Source organism: Catharus ustulatus, chromosome 23 (assembly GCF_009819885.2).
Source record: "Catharus ustulatus isolate bCatUst1 chromosome 23, bCatUst1.pri.v2, whole genome shotgun sequence".
NCBI classification, from domain to species: Eukaryota; Metazoa; Chordata; class Aves; order Passeriformes; family Turdidae; genus Catharus; species Catharus ustulatus.
In genome coordinates this window covers 6,238,772-6,264,801 of record NC_046243.1, presented here as the reverse complement: position 1 = coordinate 6,264,801, position 26,030 = coordinate 6,238,772, and the positions used below count along the sequence as shown (strand labels likewise).

General features: G+C 48.8%; 1 protein-coding gene across 2 annotated transcripts in view; it reads left to right on the top strand.

Annotated features, from left to right (window-relative positions):
• Window positions 1-26,030, top strand: part of NSF (N-ethylmaleimide sensitive factor, vesicle fusing ATPase) — a 73,939-nt gene that overhangs the window by 21,357 nt on the left and 26,552 nt on the right. For both annotated transcript variants that reach the window (XM_033078833.1, XM_033078834.1), the window contains exons 4-11: window positions 90-129; window positions 3,833-3,999; window positions 5,863-5,970; window positions 7,197-7,272; window positions 11,562-11,717; window positions 22,650-22,849; window positions 24,576-24,741; window positions 25,238-25,312. In XM_033078833.1, coding sequence (XP_032934724.1) covers window positions 90-129; window positions 3,833-3,999; window positions 5,863-5,970; window positions 7,197-7,272; window positions 11,562-11,717; window positions 22,650-22,849; window positions 24,576-24,741; window positions 25,238-25,312 — 988 coding nt within the window. The remainder of the gene's footprint in view (window positions 1-89; window positions 130-3,832; window positions 4,000-5,862; window positions 5,971-7,196; window positions 7,273-11,561; window positions 11,718-22,649; window positions 22,850-24,575; window positions 24,742-25,237; window positions 25,313-26,030) is intronic.

Sequence of the window (26,030 nt, the reverse complement as noted above, 5' to 3'; positions counted from 1 at the left end):
CAGGGGTGTGTTCTGAGGGACAGATTTTTGTTCTGAGGGACAGGGGTTCTGCAGGATGGGTGTTCTGACATTTTTGTGTTGTTTTACAGAGAAAATGGGCCGGCCTTTCCATCGGACAGGAGATCGATGGTGAGTCACTCAGCAGAGCAATTGGGACGTGTTTATAAGGTTGAATTCATGTTTCCATCCTGAAGGGAAACTGAGTTGGGAACTCTCAGAGCTCCAGTGCTTCTCCAGGTGATGTGAGCCCCTCATTAGTGAAGGACCTGCTCTCCTCTCTGCAACTTTTGTGAATTTAATATTTTCCAGACCTGGGGGAACTGTTTTGCACTTTATTCAGACACCTGCTGGTATCTCAGCCAGGCTCTGTGGGACATCAGTGTCCACATGCAGATATGAGCATTGAACATGTCCTGCATAGCCTGTTCTGGGTCTCTGGAGAACCCTCCCACTAAGAGCTCTTGTCCTTGGGGAATTTCTTGGCAGCAGCATCGGGATGAATGGGGATGTTTTAGTGCCAGGAGCAGCAGTGTGCCCTGCAGTGTTGAGCTTTGGGAGCAGCACTGATGTTTGCACCAGTAACTGACCACAACATTCTGCAGCAAGGTGAAGGGCTGAGGTGAAGTCTGTTCCTCTTTCAAGTCTTCCTGGAGCCTTCCAAGCCTTGAATGTTTGGAGGACACCAATTAACTGTTGTGTCACTTTGTGCTGTATGTCACTATTCCCTCTGCTTTGGGTCACTGTCAGGTACAGGGGCAGCTGTTGGGGCTGTTTGTAGCTACTGGAATGCTGACCAGACTGCTGGCAGCAGCTTGTTACAGTCTCTGGGTTCTTACAGCAGTCCAGGTAATGGATCACATTTGTTCTTTGGACCATCAGGAGTCAGCTCTGTGCTCCTGCAGAGGGCAGCTCATGTCTCCCTTGCTGGGATCCTGCTCTCTGCCCTGGAGCACACTGTTCACTGCTTTGCTCTGGAGTAGCTCCCAGTGGTTCCAGGAATTCCTGCTTTGGGGCTGTGGGCAGAGCTGATGGCTCCATCCTGTGTCAGGGTGAGGAGGGCTGAGCCTGAGAGTGCTGTGGCTGTGAGGTGCTCCTGGGGAAGCTCCCTCCTGGCTCTTTGTTTTCCCAGCTCCTGTGGTCTCAGCAGGTCCATGAGCAGGGATCAGTCCTGGGATGTGAAGTCTGATGTGTTTGTAGGGACAGGCTGGGTGTCTCTGCCTCTCTGATGTCCCACAGACCTTGCTTGAAAGCCAAGATTTTAACCTGGAAAAGGAGGCCAGGGGAAACCTTCCAGGTCCATCCAGTGACCTGGAAGGAGCTTGGTCTCTTCTCCCAGGGAAAAAGGGACAGGATGAAAGGAAGCAGCCTCAGAGGAGGTGTGGGTTGGGTGTTAGGGAAAATTTCTTCACAGAATGGGTTGAAAAGGCTTGAAACAGGCTGCCCAGGACAGTGGTGGAGTGGAAATGTTTGAAGAACTGGTGGATGTGGCACTTGAGGACATGATTTAGTGGTGACCATGGTGCTGGTGATGGTTGGACTTGCTGATCTTGGAGGCCTTTTCCAACCCTGATGATTCTGTTAATGTGTGATTTTTTTGCTAGCTGGTCTTGTTTTAACTGAAGAAGGACCTATAACAGGGGAAGACTCATAAATTAATTTGTTTCTCACCCTTGTTTGGCTGCTGATCATGTGCCAACTCACAGATCAGTGTTTTTCAGTTCTCAGGTCCTTTGGGGAAAGAAGCACTGATACTCTGTGTGATCAGCTTTTAGAGCAGTTTGTGACTGTCCTTGTCCTGGGCTTTGCTGTAAAACTTCCAGCTATGTGGGAGTCTGTGTTAACAAAAATAATGCAGAGATTCTGTGCAGAGTGACTAACTGTCACCTGACTCTGTGCTGGGTGGAAGGGATTTCTAAAGGCATCCTGCAGGCAGAGAGGAGTGTTCACAAACCAGTGATTTCCCAGGGCTCATGCTTTGCCCTGCTCCCCTGATCATGTGGAAGCTGTGTTTTAAATGTCAGTGTAAATGCAGTGATGTGAGTCCTGCTGAGCCCCTGATGATACAGGAGAGGTTTTCCAGTGAGTGGTTTTGCTGGTGGGAAGGCAGAGTGGCCTGAGTGGATGTGTCTGTCCTGCCTTCTGTGTGCTCCAGCTGCACCAGCTCCTGTGTTCCCAGCAGAGATATCCACCTGGAGCCAGGGCCTTCCCACCCCAGGGAGGCTCCTGCTGCCTTCCCACCCCAGGGAGGTCCCTGTTGCCTTCCCAGAGCCAGGAGGTCCCTGCTGCATTCCCAGCCTCTCTCTGGGACATTCCAGGCTCTTGGAGCTGGTGCTGTATTCTGCTGAGTGGCTGCAGCCCCATGCTGGGGGTTCCCTCAGTGCACCCCCAGCACTCAGTCCTGGATGTAAGAGCTGCTTGTGTGCAGCTGACACCTCAGGCCTGTGTTGTGACCAAATCCAGGGACTGATATTCCAGAAGCTTTTATTTGACAAAGCCATGAGGTTCAGCAAGAAAAAGGAAACTGCTCAGAGGTGACCTGTGGGGTGAGAGGAGCTCCTGGTGTTTGCTTGCAGGACTGAAGGGATAACCCTGCTGCCACATCCCTTTGAATATCCCAGACAGTGCAGTGTTTTCATCTTTATCCCTGTTTCCTGGAAGATCTGTCTTTGGCAGCTCCTCCCAAGGTGGCCCATCCCAGGAAGGATGTTTGGTGTGTGTGCTGTGTCTTCTGGTAACACCTTCAGCAAGAGACAGGCTCTCCTTGTTCCCTTCATGTGAACAATTCCTGGAGCAGCCATGCTGGAGGCCTGTTTTGCCATCACACCTCAGCATCTGCAGGTTTGTTCTGGAACCATTCTGCTGCCAAGGACAGGAAATGACAGATGGAATGTAGCAGAGGAGACTTTGTTCTCCAGATTCAAAGCAAACCTTTAGTGTTCCTCAGTCTTCTGGAGAATCATTGGCTTTTCCTGCAGCCTGGTTTCTGGACTGCTGGGCCTGCCTGTTTTTGAGGTCCTGCCCAAGGATCACCCATGCTGAGCAGTGTCCCTGGAGCTGTGGGTTGTGCTGCTCTTTCCTTTCCATCCTCTCTCCCTCATTGCAGCCTGAGTGGCCTCGTGCTTCCCACGTGCTGTACCTGTGGGATCAGGTTGGCAGTGACTGTGCAGTGCCTTCCCTGCCCCTTGCCTTTCTGTTCAGGTGATTCTGCATCACTGAAGGAAACCTGGGAATGTCAGGGTGGGCCCAAGGGCACCTCTGGGGTCGGGGCTGTTTGCTCAGTGTCAGGGGTGGAGGACAGTTGATGTGCTTTGTTTTGGTCTGACAGATTGCATTGCTGCATTTGAACGTGCAGTAATTCACTTTCTGCTGCCTCATCTGGAGAAAAGCTTGGCAACCTGTTGCCACAGAAAACCAGTGATGACCTCTTGTCAGTGCCTTTGGGCAAGACTGCCCTTAAAGCTGCTTTTTGGGCTTCCAAAAAGTGTCCCAAACCCTTGGGTGGAGGTACAGCCATTATCAGCCATTATGATCCCATGATGGGACCACAGCATGTCTGGATTTGCTTTCATTGTCCTCATCCCCCAAAGTCTGGGTGGTGTTTGAGCTGTTTTAAAGGTTTATTAAGAGTTTTTAGAGCAATGCAGGGATTTTCAGTGAAACTTTTACTGTATTTTTGACCTTGTAGTTGAACATAAAGGTCTCCATCAGAAATGATGTATTCAGTTTTACCAAGTGAAATTCTCAAGGGAAGGATGTGTATTGCCAAGCGTGTTTAATGCACTGGGAGGACCTTGCTGTCTTTAAATGTGCTGTTTCTTGGGTTTTTTCACAGTTTCCTTGTACACTTTTGACAAGACCAAGCAGTGCATTGGCACCATGACCATCGAGATCGACTTCCTGCAGAAGAAGAACATTGACTCCAACCCCTATGACACAGACAAGATGGCTGCAGAGTTTATCCAGCAGTTCAACAGCCAGGCCTTCTCTGTGGGCCAGCAGGTGGGCTGGGCCCTTGGGGCTCCACTGGGCTGAAACAGCACAGGCAGCCTTGTGAGGGTGCCAAGAGCTCTGCAAAGGCTGGCTGAGGGGCAGGAATTGTTCCTTCTGTGAAGGATTGGAAAGGTGGTGTCTGCACCACTCAATTAGTGGCTTGTCTGCAGTTTCTTCTGTCTTCACTCAGAGCCAGGATTAAAAACATGGAGATGAATTTTCTCATGTTTGGGCTTGGGTGTTTATTAAATCTTATCTATAGCACAGAGAGTTCTGCAACACTTCCAGCCACCAGCTAAAAGTGAGCAAAATGGAGCTGAACTGAGCTAGAAGGTCTTTTAAAGCTAAACAGTCCAATAGAGAATTAACACCTGTGTTATTTGTCCTTTTAACCCAATAACCAAACTCCTGTGACCTTCAGTGCAGCACTATCTGTCCAACCAGAAACTACCTGGAATCATGAAGAAGAAGGAAGAAGAAGATAGAAAAAGACAACACCCAAAATCCTCCATCTTGTCCCATACCTATTATTATATTATAAATACCTCAAATTTAACACCTTGTGAAATCACACACTTCTATTCTGACTACACACAGTGACTTTAACTCCATCACTCAAATTTGGAGCCTTCTCCAAGGCCTCAGGTCAAAAGCAGTGTTCTGCAGGGGTCAGTGTCAGAAAGCACAGAAAGCTCAGAACTCCCAGGTTTTTGGGACCCAACAAAGGATGTCTCTGTAAAAAGTAAAACCATTGTGACTTTCAGTGAGAGCATGGGCTGAGGGGTTTGGAATCTGTCCTGTCCTAAATCTGTGATGAAAATCCCAGAGCTTGTGCTTGGGAGAGCTTGGCTGTGTTGTGGCCTGGTTGGATGTGAGCATGGAATCCTCAGCTCCTGGAATCTTTTGGGAAGTCACATTTGCCTCCATCTCTATAAGATCAAGACAAACAGCAGGTGTAATTCATTCTCAGTGGCACCTCCCAAGTGCAGTGTATTTTATTGTTCTGGAAGTGTCCCAGGCCAGGCTGGACAGGGCTTGGAGCTGCCTGTTGTGGTGGAAGGTGTCCCTGCCATGGCAGGGTGGAACTGGATGAGCTTTAGGGTCCTTTCCAACCTGAACTATTCTGGAATTCCATGATTTATTGCTGCTGTGTGGATCTAAGCAGTGAAACAGGGATATGAAGTATTTTCCTTGGGAACCTTGGAAAGCTGATGTCCCTGTGACTGAGCCTGCAGAGGTCTGCAGCAGATGGGCTGCAGCCCCTGCAAAGCTCTGTGGGATAGCCTTGCTTTGCCTTGTTCTTAAAACAGTTCAAGGTTGTCTCTCAGTATTTACACCTTGCAGGCTCTGACTCTAAAGCCAGTTGGAAATACAAACTCAAGGAAAGGAATTGTGCAGACCCAGCCTGGTTTTCTGTGGGATGGACCCTGCTTCTTGTTACATTCATTCTGTCTCTCATTAGCACTATTCCTGAAATGTCCTTGTCAAACTGTAACACAAAAGATCTGAAAGTTTTGAGCTAAATTGTTCTCCATGACTAGCACCAATTATTGAAGTGAGAGGAAAATGTCATCTGATAATACAGAGCATTGAGCTGGGGAGAAGGGGGGGAATAGATGATTTTCTTGGAAGGAGAATTTTTCTTTGAGTTTCTCCAGCTGACTTGATGTTCTGCAACTTTAGGTGTGTTCCTCTTCTCTTGGGGCAGGGACAGAACATGGTCAGCACTCCAGAGCTTTACAGGGAAAAAGCTCCAGAGGAGTTGCTGGGTGCTCAGCTTGGTGTTCAGGCCTCTTTCCCTTCAAATCTTGGTAGTCTTGTCAGAATCCTTTTTAGCTTTTTTTTAATGAGAATTGTTTTCCCTTTCCACAGCTGGTGTTCAGCTTTAATGACAAGCTGTTTGGGCTGTTGGTGAAGGACATGGAAGCCATGGATCCCAGCATTCTCAAAGGGGAGTCTGGAACAAGCAAGAAGCAGAAGGTGAGCTCCCAGGAACTGCTGTCCTTGCCTTGGGCACTGCAGAGCTGCAGCTCCTGAGCAGGTCATGGCCCAGGAGCAGTTCAGGTGACCTGCCTTTGGAGAAGTCACACAGCTGGCTGTGGCACAGGAGACAAAGAGCATTGTTGGCACTTCAGTGCAGTCTCCACTAAACTACAGAGCTGGGAGGATACCAGGAACAGCCTTTTGGTCTTTAAGTACAGTAATTTCACCATTATAAGCCGCACAATTTTGACTAAAATTTTGGTCCGAACCCAAAGTGCGGCTTATAATCAGGTGTGGCTTATGTATGGACAAAGAATGAAAAGTTGCTGTCTTAGTTTGGAGGACAGGTGTCTGCTGAGAAAGGCAGGAACTTCTCTTTGAAATGGAGAATGTAAACCCCCTCCCTCCAAATTATTATAATTTTGAAATCAAGCGGCTTTCAGGCAAAGATATGGGAATAAGGAATAACAGTTCTTTACTAGGGAAATTAAAATAGAAATACAGCACTACAAAGAACAAACCCCAAACCCTGACAGAGTACAACCTGACACCCTGTCAGGCAGGGTGTTGGTAGCAGTCCCATCCCATGGTGGCTGCATCCTCCTGCAGTGACAGATGTGGCTCAGTTGGAGCAGTGCTCCTGTACAAGGTGCAGTTTCCCTCTAAAGCTCCAGTGGGGATGTGGAGAAATCCGGTTTTCCTCTGGAGTCCAGTGGAGAAAGGGGCTCCCTTAGTGTCCCAAAACCTCTGTTTTTATCTTGGTAAGAAATGTTGGGCTCTTCCCCCTGGCTGGAGCAACTCCCAATGGGATGCAGTAATTTTATCAGTGCCACAGTGGGACTCAATGGGCCATTAGCAGAAAATGACTCGTGGAGGAAGGATGGGTTGTGAAAAGATAAAGAACAATGCCCCACCTGGTTTCAATGGATGGCCCATGAGCAGAATATCTGCCATTGAGATAAGGATCACTGCCCCACCTGGTCTGGGTTTGAACTAAACCAGTAACTTAAAGGCCAGGTTGTTGTACTTGGTGAACTTCTCCATTCAGTGGTGTTTGTTTTAGAGGAGGGGCTGTTATTTTTCATTCTTCCCAGTGACTTTTGAAGTGGTGCTTTTGCTGCTTTTTCCTGCCTTCTGAGATGTGCTTGGAGCTACCAAAGGTGCAATCTGAAGCTGAATCTAATGGTAATTAATGTAATGATTTCCTTCCCTTCCCTTTGCAGATTGAGGTTGGTTTGGTTCTTGGAAACAGTCAAGTTGCTTTTGAGAAAGCTGAGAACTCCTCTCTCAATCTGATTGGTGAGTAAAAACAGAGAAATAATACTTGAGATCTGCTGCTTTTCAGGCCTGGGAGACTTCATTTCCTCAAGGCTGTTTTTGTCTTCACTCCTAGGCTTAGTTTAGCAAGGCCAAATGGATCAGTAGATCCAGCACACATCAGCTGTTTGAAATATTTTAACTCTTCAAACATCAGAGAGTAATGTTTTCAGGGACAGTAACAAGTCAACAGCTTTCCCATTAAATTTAGTTAAAAGAGAAGGGATTAGGAAATTGAGAGTTCTTTTAAATGTCCAAGTCCTGCTCTTTGGAAGGCCATGGGAGCTGCAGAGAATCCCAGGGAGCTCTGTGTGTGTAACTGCTTCCATGAGTTCATTCACACCACTGGGAGCTGTGATTTAAATGTTTCTAAAACCTCAACAGAACAAATCCCTGTGCACAATATCACACCTGCCATCAAAGAAATTGGGAAATCTTGGTGTGTCTTCCACACATTCCTGTAAAAAGAGCCTGGTGTAGGGGTTGGGCTGGATCTGATGTGTTCCCATGGAGGAGTTTGGGTGGTGGGACCTGGGCCCTGCAGTGGCTCTGAGTGCCACTCAGAGCTTCCTGGGGACACTGCCATTCCTTTGCTCACCACTGGTATGAGGTGGGTGACTCTTTCCAAGCTCCAGCTGCAGATCCCTCCCTTGCTGGTGGTGTGGCTCTGGCTGGGATTCAAGGCTAGACACTTTTATTTTCATTTTTTTCTTGTTTTTCTTGCCTGGTTTGTTCCTTCCTGCCAGAGTCTGGGAGCTAAGGACACTTCTCCTTTTGCTGCTGCTGTTCCACAGATCAGGAGTGGCAGGGGCAGCTGCTGGAGGGGGCTCAGGGAGCCATGAGGTTTATTTCTGCAGTAGGCTTCAAACCACAGCTCTGCTTGGCTGGAAGTGCTCGGTGCTGTGAGTACTTGTCACAGGAATAAACCATCTGAGGGTAGCAGCCGCTTAGGAAAGGAGAATTCAACTCACCCAGCACTGCAGGAGCTTGTGGCAGGGCTGAGGTTTGATGCTGCCCTGAAGGGCCACGTTTGGGGCTGGGGTTTTGTGTCCTGTAGCTGCTTCCCAGCCAGTGGGAAGGTGTGAGGCTGTTGTGTAAGCACAGCTTGCACCTCATCAGAGTTTTGATCTGAGCATTCAGCCTGTGCTGAAGCCCTAGCACAGTTCTGGAGGCTGGGCTGTAATTAAACATCCTAACGAGGGTACAGCTGTTAATAGCAGCAGATGGAGCCTGCAGGGGCAGGGCAGTGAGTTCCCACCTGTGACTGTGGCATTACACCATTCAGTTTTCACTCTGCTGCCAGGACAGCTGGGGGCAGTGTGGAATAACCCTGTTCTCTGAGTTACAGCAGGCAGTGGATTGTACCTGGTAAATATTCAGAGCCATAAAATTACCTGGGATGTCCCTGCTGGCACGTGGGGCTGTGAGGAGTGGTCCTGTGGGAATAGGGACCCTTCCCCAGGATTCTGTTCCACTGTCTGCAGGCAAGACAAAACAGCTTCTTGTGCCTCAATTTACTTCTGTCAAATTGGTACTTCATTTAATCTCCTCATTGATCTGAGGCAGAGCTGCTTAATGTGCTTTGTTGGTCTCTGGGGACTTGTAAAATTCTGAATAATTAAATTGTGAGAGAGGAGATGAAAGTGAAATGAGTGTCACTGAGCTCTGCCTTCAGTAAAGGGCCTGCATTATTTCAATAGAGAAGAATTGTAGTAATTTTTTAAAAAGCCAGTTCTGTTTGTTTTGTTTAGCATAAAATTGTGTTATGAAACCAATGGAAGAGTTTTTAATCCAATCTGCAAGAATTTTACTGTGCTGAGGTGCAGCCAGAAGGGGGGAGTGTAGGCCAAGCTCTGTGGGAGCAGCAGCAGCCCTGGCTGAGGGGTCTGACCTCAAAGCTGGAGTGCAGCACTGGGATAACAAACACAGGGGAATTGTGGATTGGTGCTCCCTGCAGGGCTGTGGGTGCTCTGTGTCCCAAGTGCTGCTGGGCTGTCCCTGGCAGCTTACCCACAGGCACCTTCCTGTTTGTTTGTTTTGCTGCCCTAGGAATTGAAACATTGATTCCAGATGTGTTTAGACCAGGATTAAAGAGTCTGCTTGAGCTCACACAGAGCTGCTGTTTGCTGTACTTCCTGGACTCTTGGTGCTCATTCATTATCTGGCTGAACTTGAAGTGCCTCTTAGAAGAGTTTGTGGAGCAGAGCAGCAAAATGCACACTTGTTGTTTGCTAGGATGGGATATTGGGCAGGAATTGCTCCCTGTGAGGGTGGGGAGGAGCTGGCACAGGATGCCCAGAGCAGCAGTGGCTGCCCATGGATCCCTGGAAGTGTCCAAGGCCAGGCTGGACAGCAAGCTGGGACAGTGGAAGGTGTCCCTGCCCATGGCTGACATGGATGGGCTTTAAAGTCCTTCCAGCCCAAAGCCACCTGTGACTCTGTGACTCTGTGGTGTTCTAGGGTGGGAATGCCCCCACTGGGAAAACCATTAAGGGCCAACCCTTACAGCACTGTGTAAGTCCAAGGAAACTTCCCATTTCTGCAGTAATTAAGGATAATTGGCAGTGTCTTTGCTTTTTCTCTGGCCTGTCAGATCTCTGTGTAGCTGAGGATGCTGAAATCCACATGGAAGGTTGGTCTGACTGATAAAAGTGTCAGTGCTTGTTCATGGGCTCCCTTTAATAAACCTAAGGTGAGACTACATGGATTTGCCACATCCTTCCAGGAGTATTTGTGTTTGTTTTCTGCTTCCTGAGCACTCTGGGTACTCCCAAGTTCCTCTGCAGAGGGAGTGAGCAGCTCTGTGAGGCTGTGATGCCAGTGGCTCAGCAGCAGCAGGGAAAGGAGGTGGTTAAAGGGCTGCAAACCTGTGCTCAGGGGTCTGGCTGCACCTGCAGTGCCCCTGGAACACTCTGGAACAGACAGTGGTGGTTTACCAGGACTGGCCTTTGCTCTTCTGACTTGGAAGGGAATTGTTTTGTGTAACTTTGTCTGGGAACTAAGAGTGGTGATTGTGCTGTTCCTTTCCAAGGGATTCTGGAGAAGTCTGCAGAGGTGCAGACCTTTCAACCTGAGGTCTGTACAGAAAAATTCAAGAGACTCTAATAAAACATTAAATTAGAGGATACCTTTATAAGGGTGCTACACTGGGAAGGGCCAGCCTGTCTTGTCTAAGGGCAGTCTTGCCTCATGATCCTGCTGGAGTTCATGACAGGAATCAGAAAACACTGGCAGCAGGGCTGGTTGTCAAAGCTCCTCCAGCAAAGTTCTTTGTCAAAGTTTCTTAAGAAAGAATCAAACCAGAGATTTGTGGGAGAAAAGGTCCTTGCATGAGTCAGTGAGTGATGAGAGGGAGGGAGGAAATAGCTGATGTCAGTGGAGTTCAGTGGGAATCTCTGCTGGGCCTTTGCTAATCATTGTAATGATTGAAAAAGCTGGGAAAGAGCTGGAGCAGTGAGGTGCCCAGGCTGGCTCTGACTGAGCTCAGTGACTGAAGCAGGAAATGGCAGAGGAGATGGAGTACAAAGAGCTGTAAATGATGTGTGGGAGGAAGAGCTGAGCTGACCTCTGATGGCTGTGGTGGACCCAGATCCTGGGCAGGATCAAGGGAATGCTGCACCCATCTCCTGCAGTGTGAGCCCTGTTAGAGCTGTTAAATGTGACTGCTAAGGATGATCACATACTGTTACAGAGGCATATGAACAAAGCACAGCATCCATCATTCTGTGCCTGTATTGGAGGTACAACCAAACTGCAGCTCCTGCAGCCCCATTTGCCCATCAGAGGCTGTGGGAGGCAGAGAGGAACAAGGGTTCAGTGTGGAGCTGCTGCTGCACAAGGAAGAACAGGGAGCTGGGAAAGGCAGGACTGAGGAGGATGCAGGACAAACCTTTGTTCTTCCAAGGTGGAAAAGGGTGGATGCTGCCCCTGGCAGCAGCCATGAGAGCTGAGTGCTGAGGTTAGGTGAGTCCAGGGGCATTTGGGTGAATCTGTGGCAGAGAAATCTCCTGTGGATTCTTCAGTACATAGGAACAACACCTGGCTGGAGAAACTCCTGACCTGGGCAGTGGGAAGGCTGGGGATCATTTACCAAGCTGGGTCTCTGGTGGGCTGTCCTTGTGTCCTTGTCACAGTGTGTCCTGGCCAACGTTTGAAATTGAGCACAGAGTTCATGGGATGGGGTGTGACCTGCAGAGCTGTTCTGGTGTCTGTAGCTGTGTGTGCTGCAGTTCTGCTGGGCTGGGTTTGAAACCATTGCTTGGCTTTTGCAGGTAAATCAAAGACCAAGGAGAACCGGCAGTCAATCATCAACCCCGACTGGAATTTTGAGAAAATGGGCATTGGAGGCCTGGATAAAGAATTCTCAGATATTTTCCGAAGAGCTTTTGCTTCACGAGTTTTCCCACCTGAAATTGTGGAGCAAATGGGTGAGTGTAACCTGAGAAGTGTGGCTGGGCACAGGGTGCAGGCCTGTCCCTGCTGTGTGAGGGCTGGACACAGCTCACACCCTGGGGGCTCTAACACAGCAGTGTCTGAGGGATCCAGCAGAGCCTCTTCTTCCCCTGGAACTCCCAAATTTTGGACTCTTGGTGCTTGGCTGGGGAAGGGAGACAAACCCAACACAAACACTCAGCCCTGAATGTGGAATGTCTGAAGGAATGAAACACATAGTTTAACTGGATGTTGTTCTGATACTGGGGCTCTGAGCAGCCTGCTCTGGTGGAAGGTGTCCCAGTCCATGGCAGGGGGTTGGAATGAGATGGGCTTTAAGGTCTCCTCCAACCCAAACCATTCCATGGTTCTGTGAAACTCTCCCTCCTTGAATGCTTCATTTATCCCTAGCAGTGACACTGCTCCTGTTCCTGACTGCCTGGCCAGGATCTGTCCATCAGCTCAGAGGAAATTTTGTCTTAATGCTCCTGCCATAATCTCTTTTCCATCCCAGCTCTCCTGGCAGCTGCACCATGAGCCTGTCCTCCCCCAGCTGAGCTGGGCTGGGAGTTCTGCTGCTCAGGTTTGAAATGCTGGGGAGGATGCACAGGCCATGGCACGTCCTGGAGTCTGTGAAATAGAAGCACAGATTCTAAATATAACTTCTCTTTTTGGGTCAAGGGAAGGAAAAGCTGTCCCAGCACTTGGTAAACATGTGCTGGCAGGCAGATAAATGGTGCAAGGTTTAGTTTTTAGTAAGCAGTGTGCAGCTGCAGGTGTCTGGTTCTGTCACAGAACGTGGCTGGGGATGTTCTGGCTGCTCCTTGTTCTGGAATATAATCTCTGTGGGTTCATATTTGAACCTGGAATCCATAGCTGTATAATTTCTGTGTATGTTTATGTTTCTGATCCACCTTCCCTCTCCCCACAAATGAAGCAATCAAGATTTTGATTACAAAACAGATTTCCATCAGGAGACACATCCTGTTTGTGTGGGGGTGTGTGGAGCTTCCAGTGCTGTGGAATTGATGCAAAGTAAACTTCCCTGGGATGTGCCTTCAGTCTCTCCTTGGGGCTTTGGACACGTATGGAGGAGCTATGGAGAATCCCCAGGGCTGGGTCCAGTGCCTGATTCTCTCTCTCCTGCCTTTTAATTCCTGTCAGTCTGAGAGCTGAGGCCTTTGGGGGATGCTCTTGGTTCTCAGGAGGGTTGTGGCTGTGAGCGAGATAAAACTTCTCTGCTTCTGCTTGAGAACATAAAATGCTTAAATTTGTTAAATATTTAACTGCTCTGCAGAGAGAAGGAATAAGAGAAGTGGTGCTGGCTGTGGGAAGAACAGCTTTTACCCAGAGGCACTGGAGTCCAGCTCAGCACTGTTGCTGACAGCCAGCCTCCTGTATTTGAAATATTTTACCTTCTGAAGCAGCCATTGTGTGCATTCATGAAATCTTCCCATGGAGCCAGGCTGGGAGAGCTGGGACTGTTCAGCCTGGAGAGGAGAAGGCTCTGGGAGGATCTTAGAGCCCCTTGCAGTGCCTAGAGGGGGCTTATAAAACAGGGGAGATTGATTTTTTACATGGACAGGTGATGACTGGAATGGGAATGGTTTTAAACTAACAGAAGAGGAGAGATTTGGGTTAGATATTGGGCAGGAATTGTTCCCTGGGAGGGTGAGGGGCCCTGGCTCAGGGTGCCCAGAGCAGCTGGGGCTGCCCCTGGATCCCTGGCAGTGCCCAAGGCCAGGCTGGACAGGGCTGGGAGCAGCCTGGGACAGTGGGAGGTGTCCCTGCCATGGCAGGGGTGGCACTGGGGGGGTTTAGGGTCCCTCCCAACCCAAACCATTCTGGGATTCTCTGATTCTGTGCCTGCAGTACAGAGTCCTTGGTGGCACCACATGTAAAGGTAAAAGATAATTGGAGTTGTTTAATAAAGGAAGACAAAGATTCTCTAAAGGACCACTGGTATTTGGATTACCCTGGGCAATGAATTAAAGGTGTGCCCCATTAAATGACATTAAATACAAGTACCCTAACTGTGCATGTTTACACCCAGGCAGCACAAAGAGATTTTTTAGGGAAGAAGTTGGACTGGGAGCAGAGCTCCTGAGCTCTGATTAACCCCAGGGCTAAAGAGCTTATCTGAAATTTGAAAAAACAAAAACTTTCTGACATTCATTTTCTTTGCCTTAGTTATAACTTGCTCTTAACTATATTTCAGATCTGAAATGTCAGTGTGACAGCTGTTCACCTTTGTGAATAATTTATTGGGAAAGGAAAAGAAGGAATTTGCTTGCTCCCTGGTGCTGCAGTGCTCACCCAGTTGTGTTCTTTGCCCAGTGCTCCCAGACTGCAGCTTCCAGGCCAAATGCAATAAATATTTCTGTTCATAACTACATAGAGGCTCTATAGACCCTTCCAGCATTACTTGCAATTTGTGTGTGGTTTATCTAACTTCCAAGGAATGTTCTGGGTTTGGAGCACATAAATCAATGTTAGTTAACCATATCATCCAAGGGAGGGAACACTGCTCTGGTGGTACAAGCCTTGATTTATCCAAGAGCAGAAATGTCAGCTCAGCCCCAGCTGGGCACTCACCCTGCCTGAGCTCCCTCTGGCCTGGAAGGGACAGTTTGCTTTTCCCATCTGTGCATGTCCCAGCCCTGCTCTGGTGGCTTTGGGCTTGTATGACTTTGTAGGGAGCTAATACAGTTGGCAGCAAAATTACTATTAATAAAGACAGTTTGTAGGGTCATTTTTGAGCTAAATCAGCTCCCTGCTTGGTGTGATGTGACAGAATCCCAGACTGGTTTGGGTTGGGAGGGACCTTAAAGCCCCTCCAGTGCCACCCCTGCCATGGCAGGGACACCTCCCACTGTCCCAGGCTGCTCCCAGCCCTGTCCAGCCTGGCCCTGGACACTGCCAGGGATCCAGGGGCTGCTCTGGGCTCCCTGTGCCAGCCCTGCCCACCCTCCCAGGGAAGAGTGACTGATGCTTGACTCCTGATAATCTTGTGGCTGCCAAATGGAATTAAATCCTCACCTGAATGAGATTTGAGGAAGATGTCTGGAAACATTTTGGTGCCTCACTCATAGGAATGACTTCTGAGGAAGGAACCTCACCCCTGGGGGCACTGCTGGAGGGAGGCAGCAGTCAGGTTCTCCCTGAGGGACAGCCCTTCCCAGCCCTGTTTCCAGGGAATCCTTCTCCTCTTCGAGCCCTTTCAGGATGTCTGTGCCATGCAGCTCACAGTAAAGCTGTCACTGTGGTGAAGGGAGTCTGGCTTTGGTTACTCTGCTGCAGTTCAGAGCATCCTCCTCCTCAGCTGAAGCGCCTCTGTGTATTTGACAAATGTTGTGTTTTCTTCCCATCCATGGTAAATGCTGTTTTTTCTGCTGAGGCTTTAAATCCAGCTCATTCACCAGCTTGTGCTCTTGCCTAGAACAGTGTTCTCTCTTTTTGTTGTTTTTGCTTTTCCCCTGACTCCAAGAGATATTTAGCCACTTGGAACAACATCTTTGATATTTGGTGCCTGGAGCTGTAACTTGCAACAAAACTGCAAAGTTTCTTCTCAGACTTGAAAACAGAACACTTGTGCTGACCCTCTTTTCCTTATTTAAGAACACTCTGGTGTCCCCAAGCTTTGAAACAGAGTCTTGACTTGCAGCAGGGAAGGGATTTCTCTGACTCCTGTGGCAAATTAATTGTTGTAGAGGCTCAAAGAGCAAATTTTGTATGGACTTGTTGTTATAGTTTAATAACAGGTATGGAAATGTTTGGTGTTACAGGTTCCTTCTATGAGGCTGAAACAGAACCCAAATTCCCCATCCTCTCCTGCTACCACAAATTAGCTAAATGAGACTTTTTGAGGGTGGGTTCTGTCTCCTGGGAACCATCTGAACCTGTGCTCTTGCCCTGCCCTCTCAGGATCAGTTGGTCTCAGAGCTCTGTGATTTTGAAGTCCAGCTCATGATGAGAAGTGAAGTATGAACAGCACACAAGGGGAACATTGAAATGAGCAGACACTCAGATTATTTTCTTCCTCAGATTCTGTCTGAAGTGGAGGCTTGTCTGTTAAGCTGCCTTAAAAATTAATTCATTAATGTTCTCAAAGTACTCAGATACTGTACAAGAAGAATAATGATGGGAAGGTTCTCACTCAGCTATTCTGAAAATAGGATAATTTTAATTGTAAATCAGTGTCAGGCATGGCTAACCTTAGCTGGGGTGCTGGCAATGCCAGGCCCTGCTGGGCACTGTCCCAGGGCTGGGTGCTGCTCTCAGCCTTTGCATCCAGTCTGGTCCTGTCTCTCCAGCATTCTCCAGGCCAGCTCTGGCATTCTGAGGCCATTTCTCATGATCTCTGTATCACCCATCATTATTTCTCCTCCTCTGGCCTCCCTTCCCTGCTCAGGACTGTGGTGCCCAGCCCAGAGCATGGATCCATTGTGATCAGCAGGTTCTGGCTGGGCCTGGGTAGGATCCTCACTGGGATGATTTTTTTGTTTTGCAACATGCAGTTCATTATTCCTCCCCAGCTTAGAGACTCGTGCATCAGGTTACACAGATTTCAGATGGATTTAATCCTGCCTGCCAGTGTGTTTGTGGCTCTTGGCTGTGCAGTGTGCAGATTTAATTGGAGCATTCTGTTCTGTTCCTTCTCCCAGGCACCACATGCCACTAAATTCAGGATGGATCATTTCTCTCTGTGCTTTAGAGTTTGTGGGGTTTAATCTACTTTTCATCCACCTCTACTTTCATTCTGTGCTTTCCCTGCATGTCTAGGGGGATGTCTAACACCTATTTATATCTAGGGAAATCTAAATGTCCCTCTCTTGCTTTCTTTGTTTCCTCAAACCCTGTGTGTGGGACCCCCATGTTTTCCTGGAGGGAGGTTGTCTCAGAATGGCCTAATAAAGATGCTCTGGCTACTTCTTGTAGTCTTTTTTAAAGTGGGTTGAAGAAAAAGACATTATCTCAGAATTTTCCAGCCATCAGGTTAGTGCTAGCTCTGTACCACACAGTGAGAGCACAGCTGAGGTTGGAAGGGACCTCTCAGTTTAGTCCAACCCCACAGTTCCCTTTTCCCTTTATAACATCAGGGCTGATGTTCATCATCTTCCCCCTGGTTTCTCACCCACCCTGTTCAGGTTCTCACTGACTTTGAGATGATTTCACCCACTCTGAGTTCCCTTGGGTGAAGTTCATGTCCAGGTGATCTGCCAGTATCCAACAGTTGTGTCCCTTGCTCCTTTTCTGTTTCTGTTTCCTGTTCCTGCCCATTTGTCACTTTTATTAATATCAGGTGTCACATAATATGTCAAGTCTTTACTGGTGTAAAAAAGTATTTAACAGCTTGAACTCAGCATTTGCTGTTGTTAACTCTTCTTCCTTGCTGAGAATGGACCAGTGCTCTTCTCCAAATGGGATTTAACACAAAATGTTCTGCTCACCCTGAGGCGCCTGGAGCCAGGGCCAGCCTGGCTGATCTGGGCACTGAACTCTTCCTTTGGAGAGAACAGTGAAGTCCCTGACATCTGTCACTTGCCTCCCCCTTCTTAAAAGCAGAGATTGACTCAGGTATCCCCCAGGGAAGGAGCTGATGTGTAATTGGTTCCTGTGTTGGATTGCTGGATACAGCTGGAAAAACTTGGGAGGAGGGCATCAGGGTGGGGGGACAGGAAAACTTCTGGGCACAGAGGGAACTGACTGGAAGGGAGGGGGATGAGAGAGGGGACTTCCAAATTCTACCCAGTCACCAAAGAAAATGATTCCCTTTCAACACAGGGATATAGAAATGGGAATGTGGCAGATTGTTTGGGGGGAGGGGAAGGGGCTTTACACCAAACCTGCAGCAAGGAATTTCTGCATGGATGGCCAGAGCCATCAGTGGGTACTGGGAGGGCTTTGCTCCTGCTCCAGCTGGCTGCAGGGCTGTTGGTTGGTGGCATCACCATGGTCTGGCATCTCCATTTTGTCCCCAGCTGGGAGCCCTGAGCTGTCCCTGTGCCCCTGGGTGTCTGTACATGCTCACAAGGCATGAATTGTTCATCAGGCATTCCCAAATCCCAGTGTGTTCTCAGCAGGGACTGACCCAGCTGTGTCCTGGAAAGCAGGGAATGCTGGTGGCATTTGTGTCACTGGCACCCAGGTGGGATGGGGCTGTGAACATCCTGGCTGTGCTCAGCTTCCCACAGAAGCTGCCTCTGGAATTAGGGATGTTCCTGCAGCTCTGGTAAGATAGATTTACTCTTTGCTACTGTGCTTGGTTTTGTTTGTTTATACTCTTACAAAATCCCTTTTCCTGAGTGTCCTGATTCTGTTTATGTAGCCAAAGGCATTCTGTTGGAAGTGTCTCTCAAGCTGATTTATTTTCATTTCTAGCACATTCCCTCAGAAATGGACAAATGCCCTTGTCATAAATCTCATTATTGCCTCCTGCTAGATGTGTGCACTGAACTCAGAGCCAATGGCATGTGGTGAGGAATCTGTTTCCAAAGGTCTATGGAGAACTTTACTTTGTCTTCCCTTTCTAATGGCAAAGGATTTAATAAATCAACATTCTGTCCATTGAGAAAAATTCTGGTTCAGGTGTGGCCCTTTCCCTGCCCCACCTTTGAATTCCAAACAGACACCACTCTGTGTTGGATTGGCAGTCCCGTGGGAAGGCTAACAGGAGCCTGGAGTGACTCTGGGCTTACAGCATGAGAGGAGAGGGAAATTCCACCCAACTCTACTTTGAGGGAAATTTTGCCTGTGTGGCAGGTGAAGTCTGGGAGCCCTGAACTTCCTGTAACCTGCCCCAAGATGAATGTGCAGAGATAAACATCTCCCTGCTGGGCTGGGGCCTTGCCATCCATGCAGGTTCCTGGTGGTGCATCTGAGTGATCCAATCACACCAGAATGCTTTGATTTCAATTAAAAGGGGAATTACACTCCCAAGTAGAAAATCCCTGTTTTGCTAAATCAGTTCTTCTGATCTCTGCAATAAATTGAAGAGGGAGAATTGAACAAATAAACTTTATCTTGTCCTTCTGGGTCAAAACAGAGTTTGACTTCCATTGGTAACACCAGTGACTCTCCCATTCTCAGAAGTTTTTATGAATTTTCCCTCATATTTTGTTTCCCATATTTGTATGTTTGAGTTCCTGTTAATGTCCCTATTCAGCCTCTTAACTGTCACTGAATGGCATAATTTAAGGATCAGGTTACAGCAATGACCTTTTTTGGGAGCTCATCAAATGATGAGCTGAACTGGTTGGAGATGTCTGCACAGGTGTAATTTGTGTTTAGAAAGATTCTCATAATAGTATTGACATTTGGGCCACATTGGTGAAGTCAGCAGAGGGGAGATAAACTTAATCAAAATTCCTGTGTGGTGCAGAGGATCCCACTGTGATTTGAGAGGTAACATTTGTGATTTGTCATCACCTGTCTATTTTAATAAAGTCCTGCTTGTCCTTAAAACTTTGATTTTAGCCAGGTGAACGTGGCTGAAAAGGGAAATGTCTGCTGGAGTTGCTTGTGACAGTTTTTTTTTTTTTTTTTTTGAAGAGGAACTAATTGCTTTGGGTCCAGGAATGTTCTGCCACCTGACTCAGACCCTGCTCTCAATGTTGCCCATTCAGTGGCAACCAAGTCTTGCAGCAGGTGGTCAGTGATGTGCTCAGGGTTCAGGGAGGGGGAGTGTGGATTGTCCAGCATGGGCTGAGCTCATCTGGGTGAGCTGGGGAATGTCTCAGGGAACCTGCTGGGCTCAGAGCTGGGAATTCTCTGGGGAAGACTCAGGACCCAAGGGAACAGCTGGAGGGTCAGGGTTGGGGATCAGGGAAAGGTTCTTCCCTCACCCAGAGGGTGCTGGGCACTGCCCACGCTCCCCAGGGAATGATCCCAGCCCTGAGGCTGCCAGAGCTCCAGCACTGCCAGGGATGCTCAGGCTGGGATTACTGGGGGGGGTCTGTGCAGGGCTGGGGGTGGGACTGGATAATCCTGGTGGTCCCTTCCTGCTCAGAGCATTCCAGAATTCCTTTCCTGTTCCCTTTCCTTTCCCTTTGCTTTTCCCTTTCCTTTTCCCTTGAACAGGAAGAAAGTGAACATTCTAGGAAGTTCCTAAGCAGATTTGTCCAAGCCAGTTTGTGTTTTGTGTTCCACTCTCTCTGTAGGAGATGAGATTCTGGGTGTGGGGTGTCCCAGGCTGAGCCCTCTGCTGTGGCTGAGGCAGCTCATGCAGACAGGGGAATGTTTGTGCTTTTCAAGAAGTTCAAATTTTTTGGGCTGTGGAAGAGAAGCTTCTGGGGGATATAACTCAGTTGTACTCCTTCTAGGAGAGAGATTGGGAGTTGCAGGAATCCCAGAATCGTTAAGATTGGAAAAGACTTCCAAGACCATTGAGTCCAACCTGTGCCTGATCCCCACCTTGTCACCAGCATGGAGTGCCTGTTCTGGGCATTCCTTGGGCACCTCCAAGGTGTCCCCCAGGGATGGACACTCCAAACCTCCCTGGACAGCCCCTGCCAAGGCCTGAGTACCCTTTCCATGGGGAAATTCCTGCTGGTGTCCACCCTGAGCCTGCCCTGGCCCAGCCTGAGGCCGTTCCCTCTCCTCCTGTCCCTGTTCCCTGGAGCAGAGCCTGTCCCCTCCTCACTGTCCCTCCTGTCAGGGAGCTGTGCAGAGCCACAAGGGCCCCCCTGAGCCTCCTTTGCTCCAGGCTGAGCCCCCTCAGCTGCCTCAGACACTTCTCATAGGACTTAGAAGAAAAACAGAAGAACAAGTGAGGCCCAAACTGTTGGTGTTTGTGTTGTGAGCACCCTGGCACTGCCACTCCCTGGGATACCACAGCCCTGCCTCGCTCGGCAGGAACAGAGCCCTGACCTGCCAGAGCCCTTTGGTGGCCTCTGTAGCCCTTTGGTGGCCTCTCTACCCTTTGGTGGCCTCATGCTGGGGCCCAGGAGCTCTTGGAGCATTGCTGTGCTGGGATTTCCCTGCAGGGATCACTTGTCAGCACTGTCCTGCCTGGTGCTGTTTGGTTACAGAGGGGATCATGTTCCCCTATGGTAACAATGCCCTCATGACAAGAATTTGACAGGAAGAGCTTTTAATTTATCTGTGCCTCACTCCCTCCCCTGTGAAATTTGTCTTCACTGCCAGTTTATGTTGTTTATGCTTTTGACTCACAGATGCCTCCATGCTGACTCATGAGTTCTTAGCCACAGCTCCTGATTTCTGTAGTAAATTTTTTATCTGCAGAGAAGCCCAGCAGGATCTCTCATCTTTATTGCTGGGCTTACCCAGTGCAGCACTGCTGCTCTCTGGGGTTTGGGAGGGATCAGCTGCTCCTCATGGCAGTGTCATCCTGGAACTTCACTGCAGTGAATGAACAGCCAGAGAGAGGGAAGGGAGCATGTGGGGTCACAGGAATTAAGTTCTATTGAGCAGTTATTCAGACTGAGATCAATTCTTTATTGCCATAACCTTCAGGAGTAAATGAAATCACAGCAGAGTGTTGGGAAGGTGATAAGGGATAAGTGCTTGTCCTTTGCAGGCAGAATTGCCCTGAGGTCTGAGCAGCCCTGAGGGCTCTGTGGGATGGGGTGAGGTTACCATGGAGCTGAGACAAGGCAGAAGGCAGGAGGGCAATCATCCTGTGGGGTGACAGACAGCTCCATGTGCTCAGCTCCTTGAGCCTGGCAGGAACTGAGCTCAGGTCCCTCAGTCTGAGCTTGGGCCGTCAGTTTGCTGCCTGTTTTGGGCTTTGCTTTTAATGTGCATCCTGAACACTGCAGGGTCACATTCTTGGAGAAGCCAACCTGCAAGAATGAAGTAAAAAATAGATTTTCATATATTCATTAAAAAATGGAAAAAGCCTTCTGAGTCCCACCATTCCCCCAACACTTCTGAGGCCACCACTCACCCATGTCCCCCCTCTCCTCTGAGGCTTTCCCTGGGCCTGCTGCTCAGTGTTTAGAACACATCTCTGCTCTCCTCCTGCAGGGTTTTCCAGCAGCAGCTTCCAGGCCAAAGGTTCAGTCTTGTGCAGTTACTTTTCCTCCTGGCCAGATTTGGTCTGAGCACTGAGAGTCTCATTAAAGGAACAAACCAAACCTGGCTGTGGACAGGGGCTGGTCCCACAGCCTCTCCTGGCACAGGGTGAGGCAGGGCACACACACAGGGGAGTTTGGCCATGAGGATATTCAGCATATTGATCCACAAGATCCACAATTCCACCAATCCTTCAGGGAAACTCTTCTTGTTCACAGCTGCAGCCTCTCCCAGGAGCTGGGACACCTGGGACACGTGTGCCTGTCACTGACTGGGATGTGTCCAGCCTCAGCTTGCAGCAATTGCATCCTCTCTTTCCCTGCAGGAGAGAATTTAAATTCTCATACACAGTGTCCAAGGTCCTGTTATTTGAACAAATTAGAATATTTCAGGTCTTTCTAATTACAGGTTTTTGGGCTGATGGTTCTGATGCTTCTTGGAAGTTTTTTTCAGTTTTTTGAGTATTTATTCTATGAACTTGTAGCCAGAACTGGATGTGTGATATGGGACTCACCAAAGCCCAGTACAGGAGTTAAAAGTTTGGTGTTATCACATGAAATTCCTCATTTTCTCTTTGAAGAATCTGAGTCTGCCTTGCTTGGTGTGCAGGATGTAAAAAGAAGTTATCTGCAACCCCTCTCTACTTGGGAATGAGCAGCATCCCTAGGACCTCCTCTTGGTCAGAATTGTTATTCCCACCTTTCCCAAGGGATCTCAGGTGCTGTGTGTTCCTGACCAGGAGTTCCAGCTCCGTGTGCCTGATGGATGCTGGCTTTGAATTTGGTGTTTGGATTTCAGAGCAGAGCTCTGGCCCATCTCTGCCAGCTCCTTGGAGAAGTGCCTCTGTCAGTGCTGTGTCCCTTCCTCTCTGAGCCTGCTCCCTGTCCTTGCAGGCTGCAAGCACGTGAAGGGGATCCTGCTGTACGGGCCCCCGGGCTGCGGCAAGACGCTGATGGCGCGGCAGATCGGGAAGATGCTCAATGCCAGGGAGCCAAAGGTGGTCAACGGCCCTGAAATCCTCAACAAATACGTGGGGGAGTCTGAGGCCAACATCAGGAAGCTGTTTGCTGATGCAGAGGAGGAGCAGAGGAGGGTAAGGACACACAGAATGGGAGTGTGGGTCTGGAATCTGCGAATCACGGCTTCCATGAAAGGCAGAGTCACTGCTTGGCTTGGGTATTGCTGGTGAGTGTTGGTGTTGTGCAGGCTCACACACTCTCAGCTGTGAAAACACTCTTGGGAGCTGGAAAGGCAGCTGGGCTCCAGCCAGCCCTGCAGTCAGGGACAGTGTGCTGAGATTCCAGCACAGTTATTGTTATTTGGGAATAATACAGCAGTGCCCACCCTGCTTGCTTCCATGTGCTGTCACCTGCTCCAAAAATTCCTTCAAACTCAGAACTCACATTGTACAAATTTCCCTCTGTTTTTAGTTTTTGTTTGTTTGTTTTGGTTGTTTTTTTTTTTTTTGGTGGGAGAGATGTAATTGAATCTATTTGGATTTTTCTTACTAAATTAAGCAGGCACATAAGCTTTTCAGGTTTTTAGGTTCAGGCATGTTGGTATGTTATAGCACTTGAAATGTTCTAATCAACATATGATTAATTTTTCTCAGCAGAAAATTAATAGATGAGAATATTGTCTTGAAACTAGAGATCTTTGAAACTGGAAGTGTAGATAAAGATTTTGTTTTTATCCAGTGATGTTTTTTTATCCATTGCTTTAACTGGCTTTCAAAACCCCAGTCTTTACTTTCATGGTGTAAGTGCTTCTTTCATGTGTGCTATGGTAATTTTTCTTTGCTGTGGATGACTTGATCTTGATAAATTTTCTGGTAAAGAAAATCAAATGTCAGGCTAGTCACAGTTAAACACAGGGAAGTCTTTTCAGTAGTCATTAGCAAATGATCCCTTAATTTTATTCAGCTCACAAGGCACAGATTTTAGAGGTGACTTGAAATAATTTCATTTCTTCAGCAAGAGGTTTATTAGTCAGTCAATCAGCTCTGTGTGGTAGTACAGACCCACGTGAGCAATCTCCTGCTCCCTGGTGGTTGCAGTGTCTCTGGGAGCTGCTTTCCCTTGGCAATAACACACCTGTTAAATACCACTCGATATTGGCTGCAGGGGCTGGGCCTGATGACAGCTGGGAGATTAAAAAGGTCTCCAAAAGGTTGGCATTGTGCTGCCTGTGTCTGGGGCAGATTGCCAGGGCCAGCACATTCACCCAGTGATAACATGGGCTGCACTGGCCACAAAAGATGTTTTAGAGGTGGAATTTGAAGGGAAAAAGCTTTTCATAATGCAGTCACAAAAAGTATCCTGTTCTCTTAGCAGCTGCAACTGCCTCACCCCTGAGTGAACCTGGAAATGGCAGTTCTGGCTCTGGCTGGCACAGAGAGTCTGGGCTCCTTCAAAATACCATCAACAAAGCTGCTCTGGCAAGCTGTGTGTTTACTAACTTCAGTCCAGCCTGGGGTGTTCCCACCCTGGTGCATCCCTCCCTCCCTCCCTCCCCAGAGCAGCCTTGTTCCCTGGCCCAGGTACTGAGTGCTGGGAGCTGCCTGCTCCAGCTTTGGCCTTGGCTTGGCTTGCTCAGCCTTGTGCTCTCCCTTGACAAGTCCTGAGTTTGGGGAGAGCCCTCTGATGTGGAGATGGGCAGGAAGTTCCCTGGGAAGGGGTGAGGCACACACACAGACACACAGACACACACAGGGCACACAGGCACTTTCAGAGCTGTGTCTGTGTGGCTGAGCTTGGTGATTTTGGATTGCTCTCAGCAATCAGGCTGCTGACATTCCTGCCACATCCTCTCTCCCACAGCTTGGAGCCAACAGTGGGGTGCACATCATCATTTTTGATGAGATTGATGCCATCTGCAAGCAGAGGGGCAGCATGGCTGGCAGCACTGGTGTGCATGACACCGTGGTGAACCAGCTGCTCTCCAAAATCGATGGTGTGGAGCAGCTCAACAACATCCTGGTCATTGGTATGTGGGGTGTCCTGAGGGCTGGGTGAGCTCTGCTGTTTGCTCACTGCAGGTCAGCTGAGGTACCATGGCTCCTGCTGGAGCAGCAGCTTTAAAGGGAGATGCTGCTGTGCTTGGCAGATATTGCTGCTTTCAGCAATTCCCTTCTTCAGTTTTTGATAAGAAGGGTTCCATAGTTCAGGGAAACCTGCAAGGATTGATAGAATTGACTGATGGATGGACTGGGGGAATGGGGCTGCTCCAGCTGTGCTTGTCCTGCTGCAGGAGCCCTGCAGGTGCTCCTGAAGGACAGGTAGGTACAGCCACAAGCACGGCTTTGATCCCTGGTGCCCTGACTGTCCCTCAGGGCCTTTCCCAGCATTCCACAAGATCCAGAAGATGAGTGTCTGTCTTTTGGGGACTCCTTTAGTATCTCCCTAGCTCTATGGGCTGTACCAGGGGCTGGAACCCACTCAGGAAGCTCAGATAACAGTTTTGTTTTTAACTTTGACTTCAGGAATGACCAACAGACCTGACCTGATTGATGAGGCCCTGCTGAGGCCGGGGAGGCTGGAGGTGAAGATGGAGATTGGTAAGCACACTGCAGGTCCCAGCTCCTCAGCTTCATGAACCTACAGCAGCAAAGCAAATACAGATCATAATGTGAACAATCCCCAGCATGGCTCAGGTGCTGAACTCACTGCAGCTCCCTCCAGAATAGAAATGAAATCAGACCAATAAAATACCACTGTATCCCTACTGATAAACCTGACCTCAGTTTGTGCCCAGAGTGGGCAGGATGGGCAGGCAGGACACTGAATCTCTTGTGTGAAGGAAAGGAGGCAAATAATGGTGCTGGGTTATTCCTGGTTGGGAATTGCAGGAAGGCCAGGCAAGAGCAGTGAGTGAACTAAAAGTGAGCCAAGAGCTTGGTTTGCCATTTCATCTGGCAACTGGAAGAGCAGATGTCTGTCAGTCACTGAAAAGGGACCTTTGTACCTGTGCACATCTGCCTCACCCCAGTGTGGGGAAGTTAGGGAATATCTGATCAGGTAGGCTTTATTAAGAAAGTAAGCCCGAATTATCTTAGATACAAGAGAACTGATCACTGACTTTGCATTTGAGATCAGAATTTGGTCAGTGAAGATTATGGTGGAGCCTGAAGGGTGCCTGGCTGGGCTCAGTGCTGAGGTAACAATTCACTGAAGAAAGATGGGGCAGAGAACAGCCTGGGACTGGTGAAAAGCTCAGGGATCCTGGAATAAATGATCAGGTGACAAGGACTGAATGCTCCTGGGAACTGTGCACAT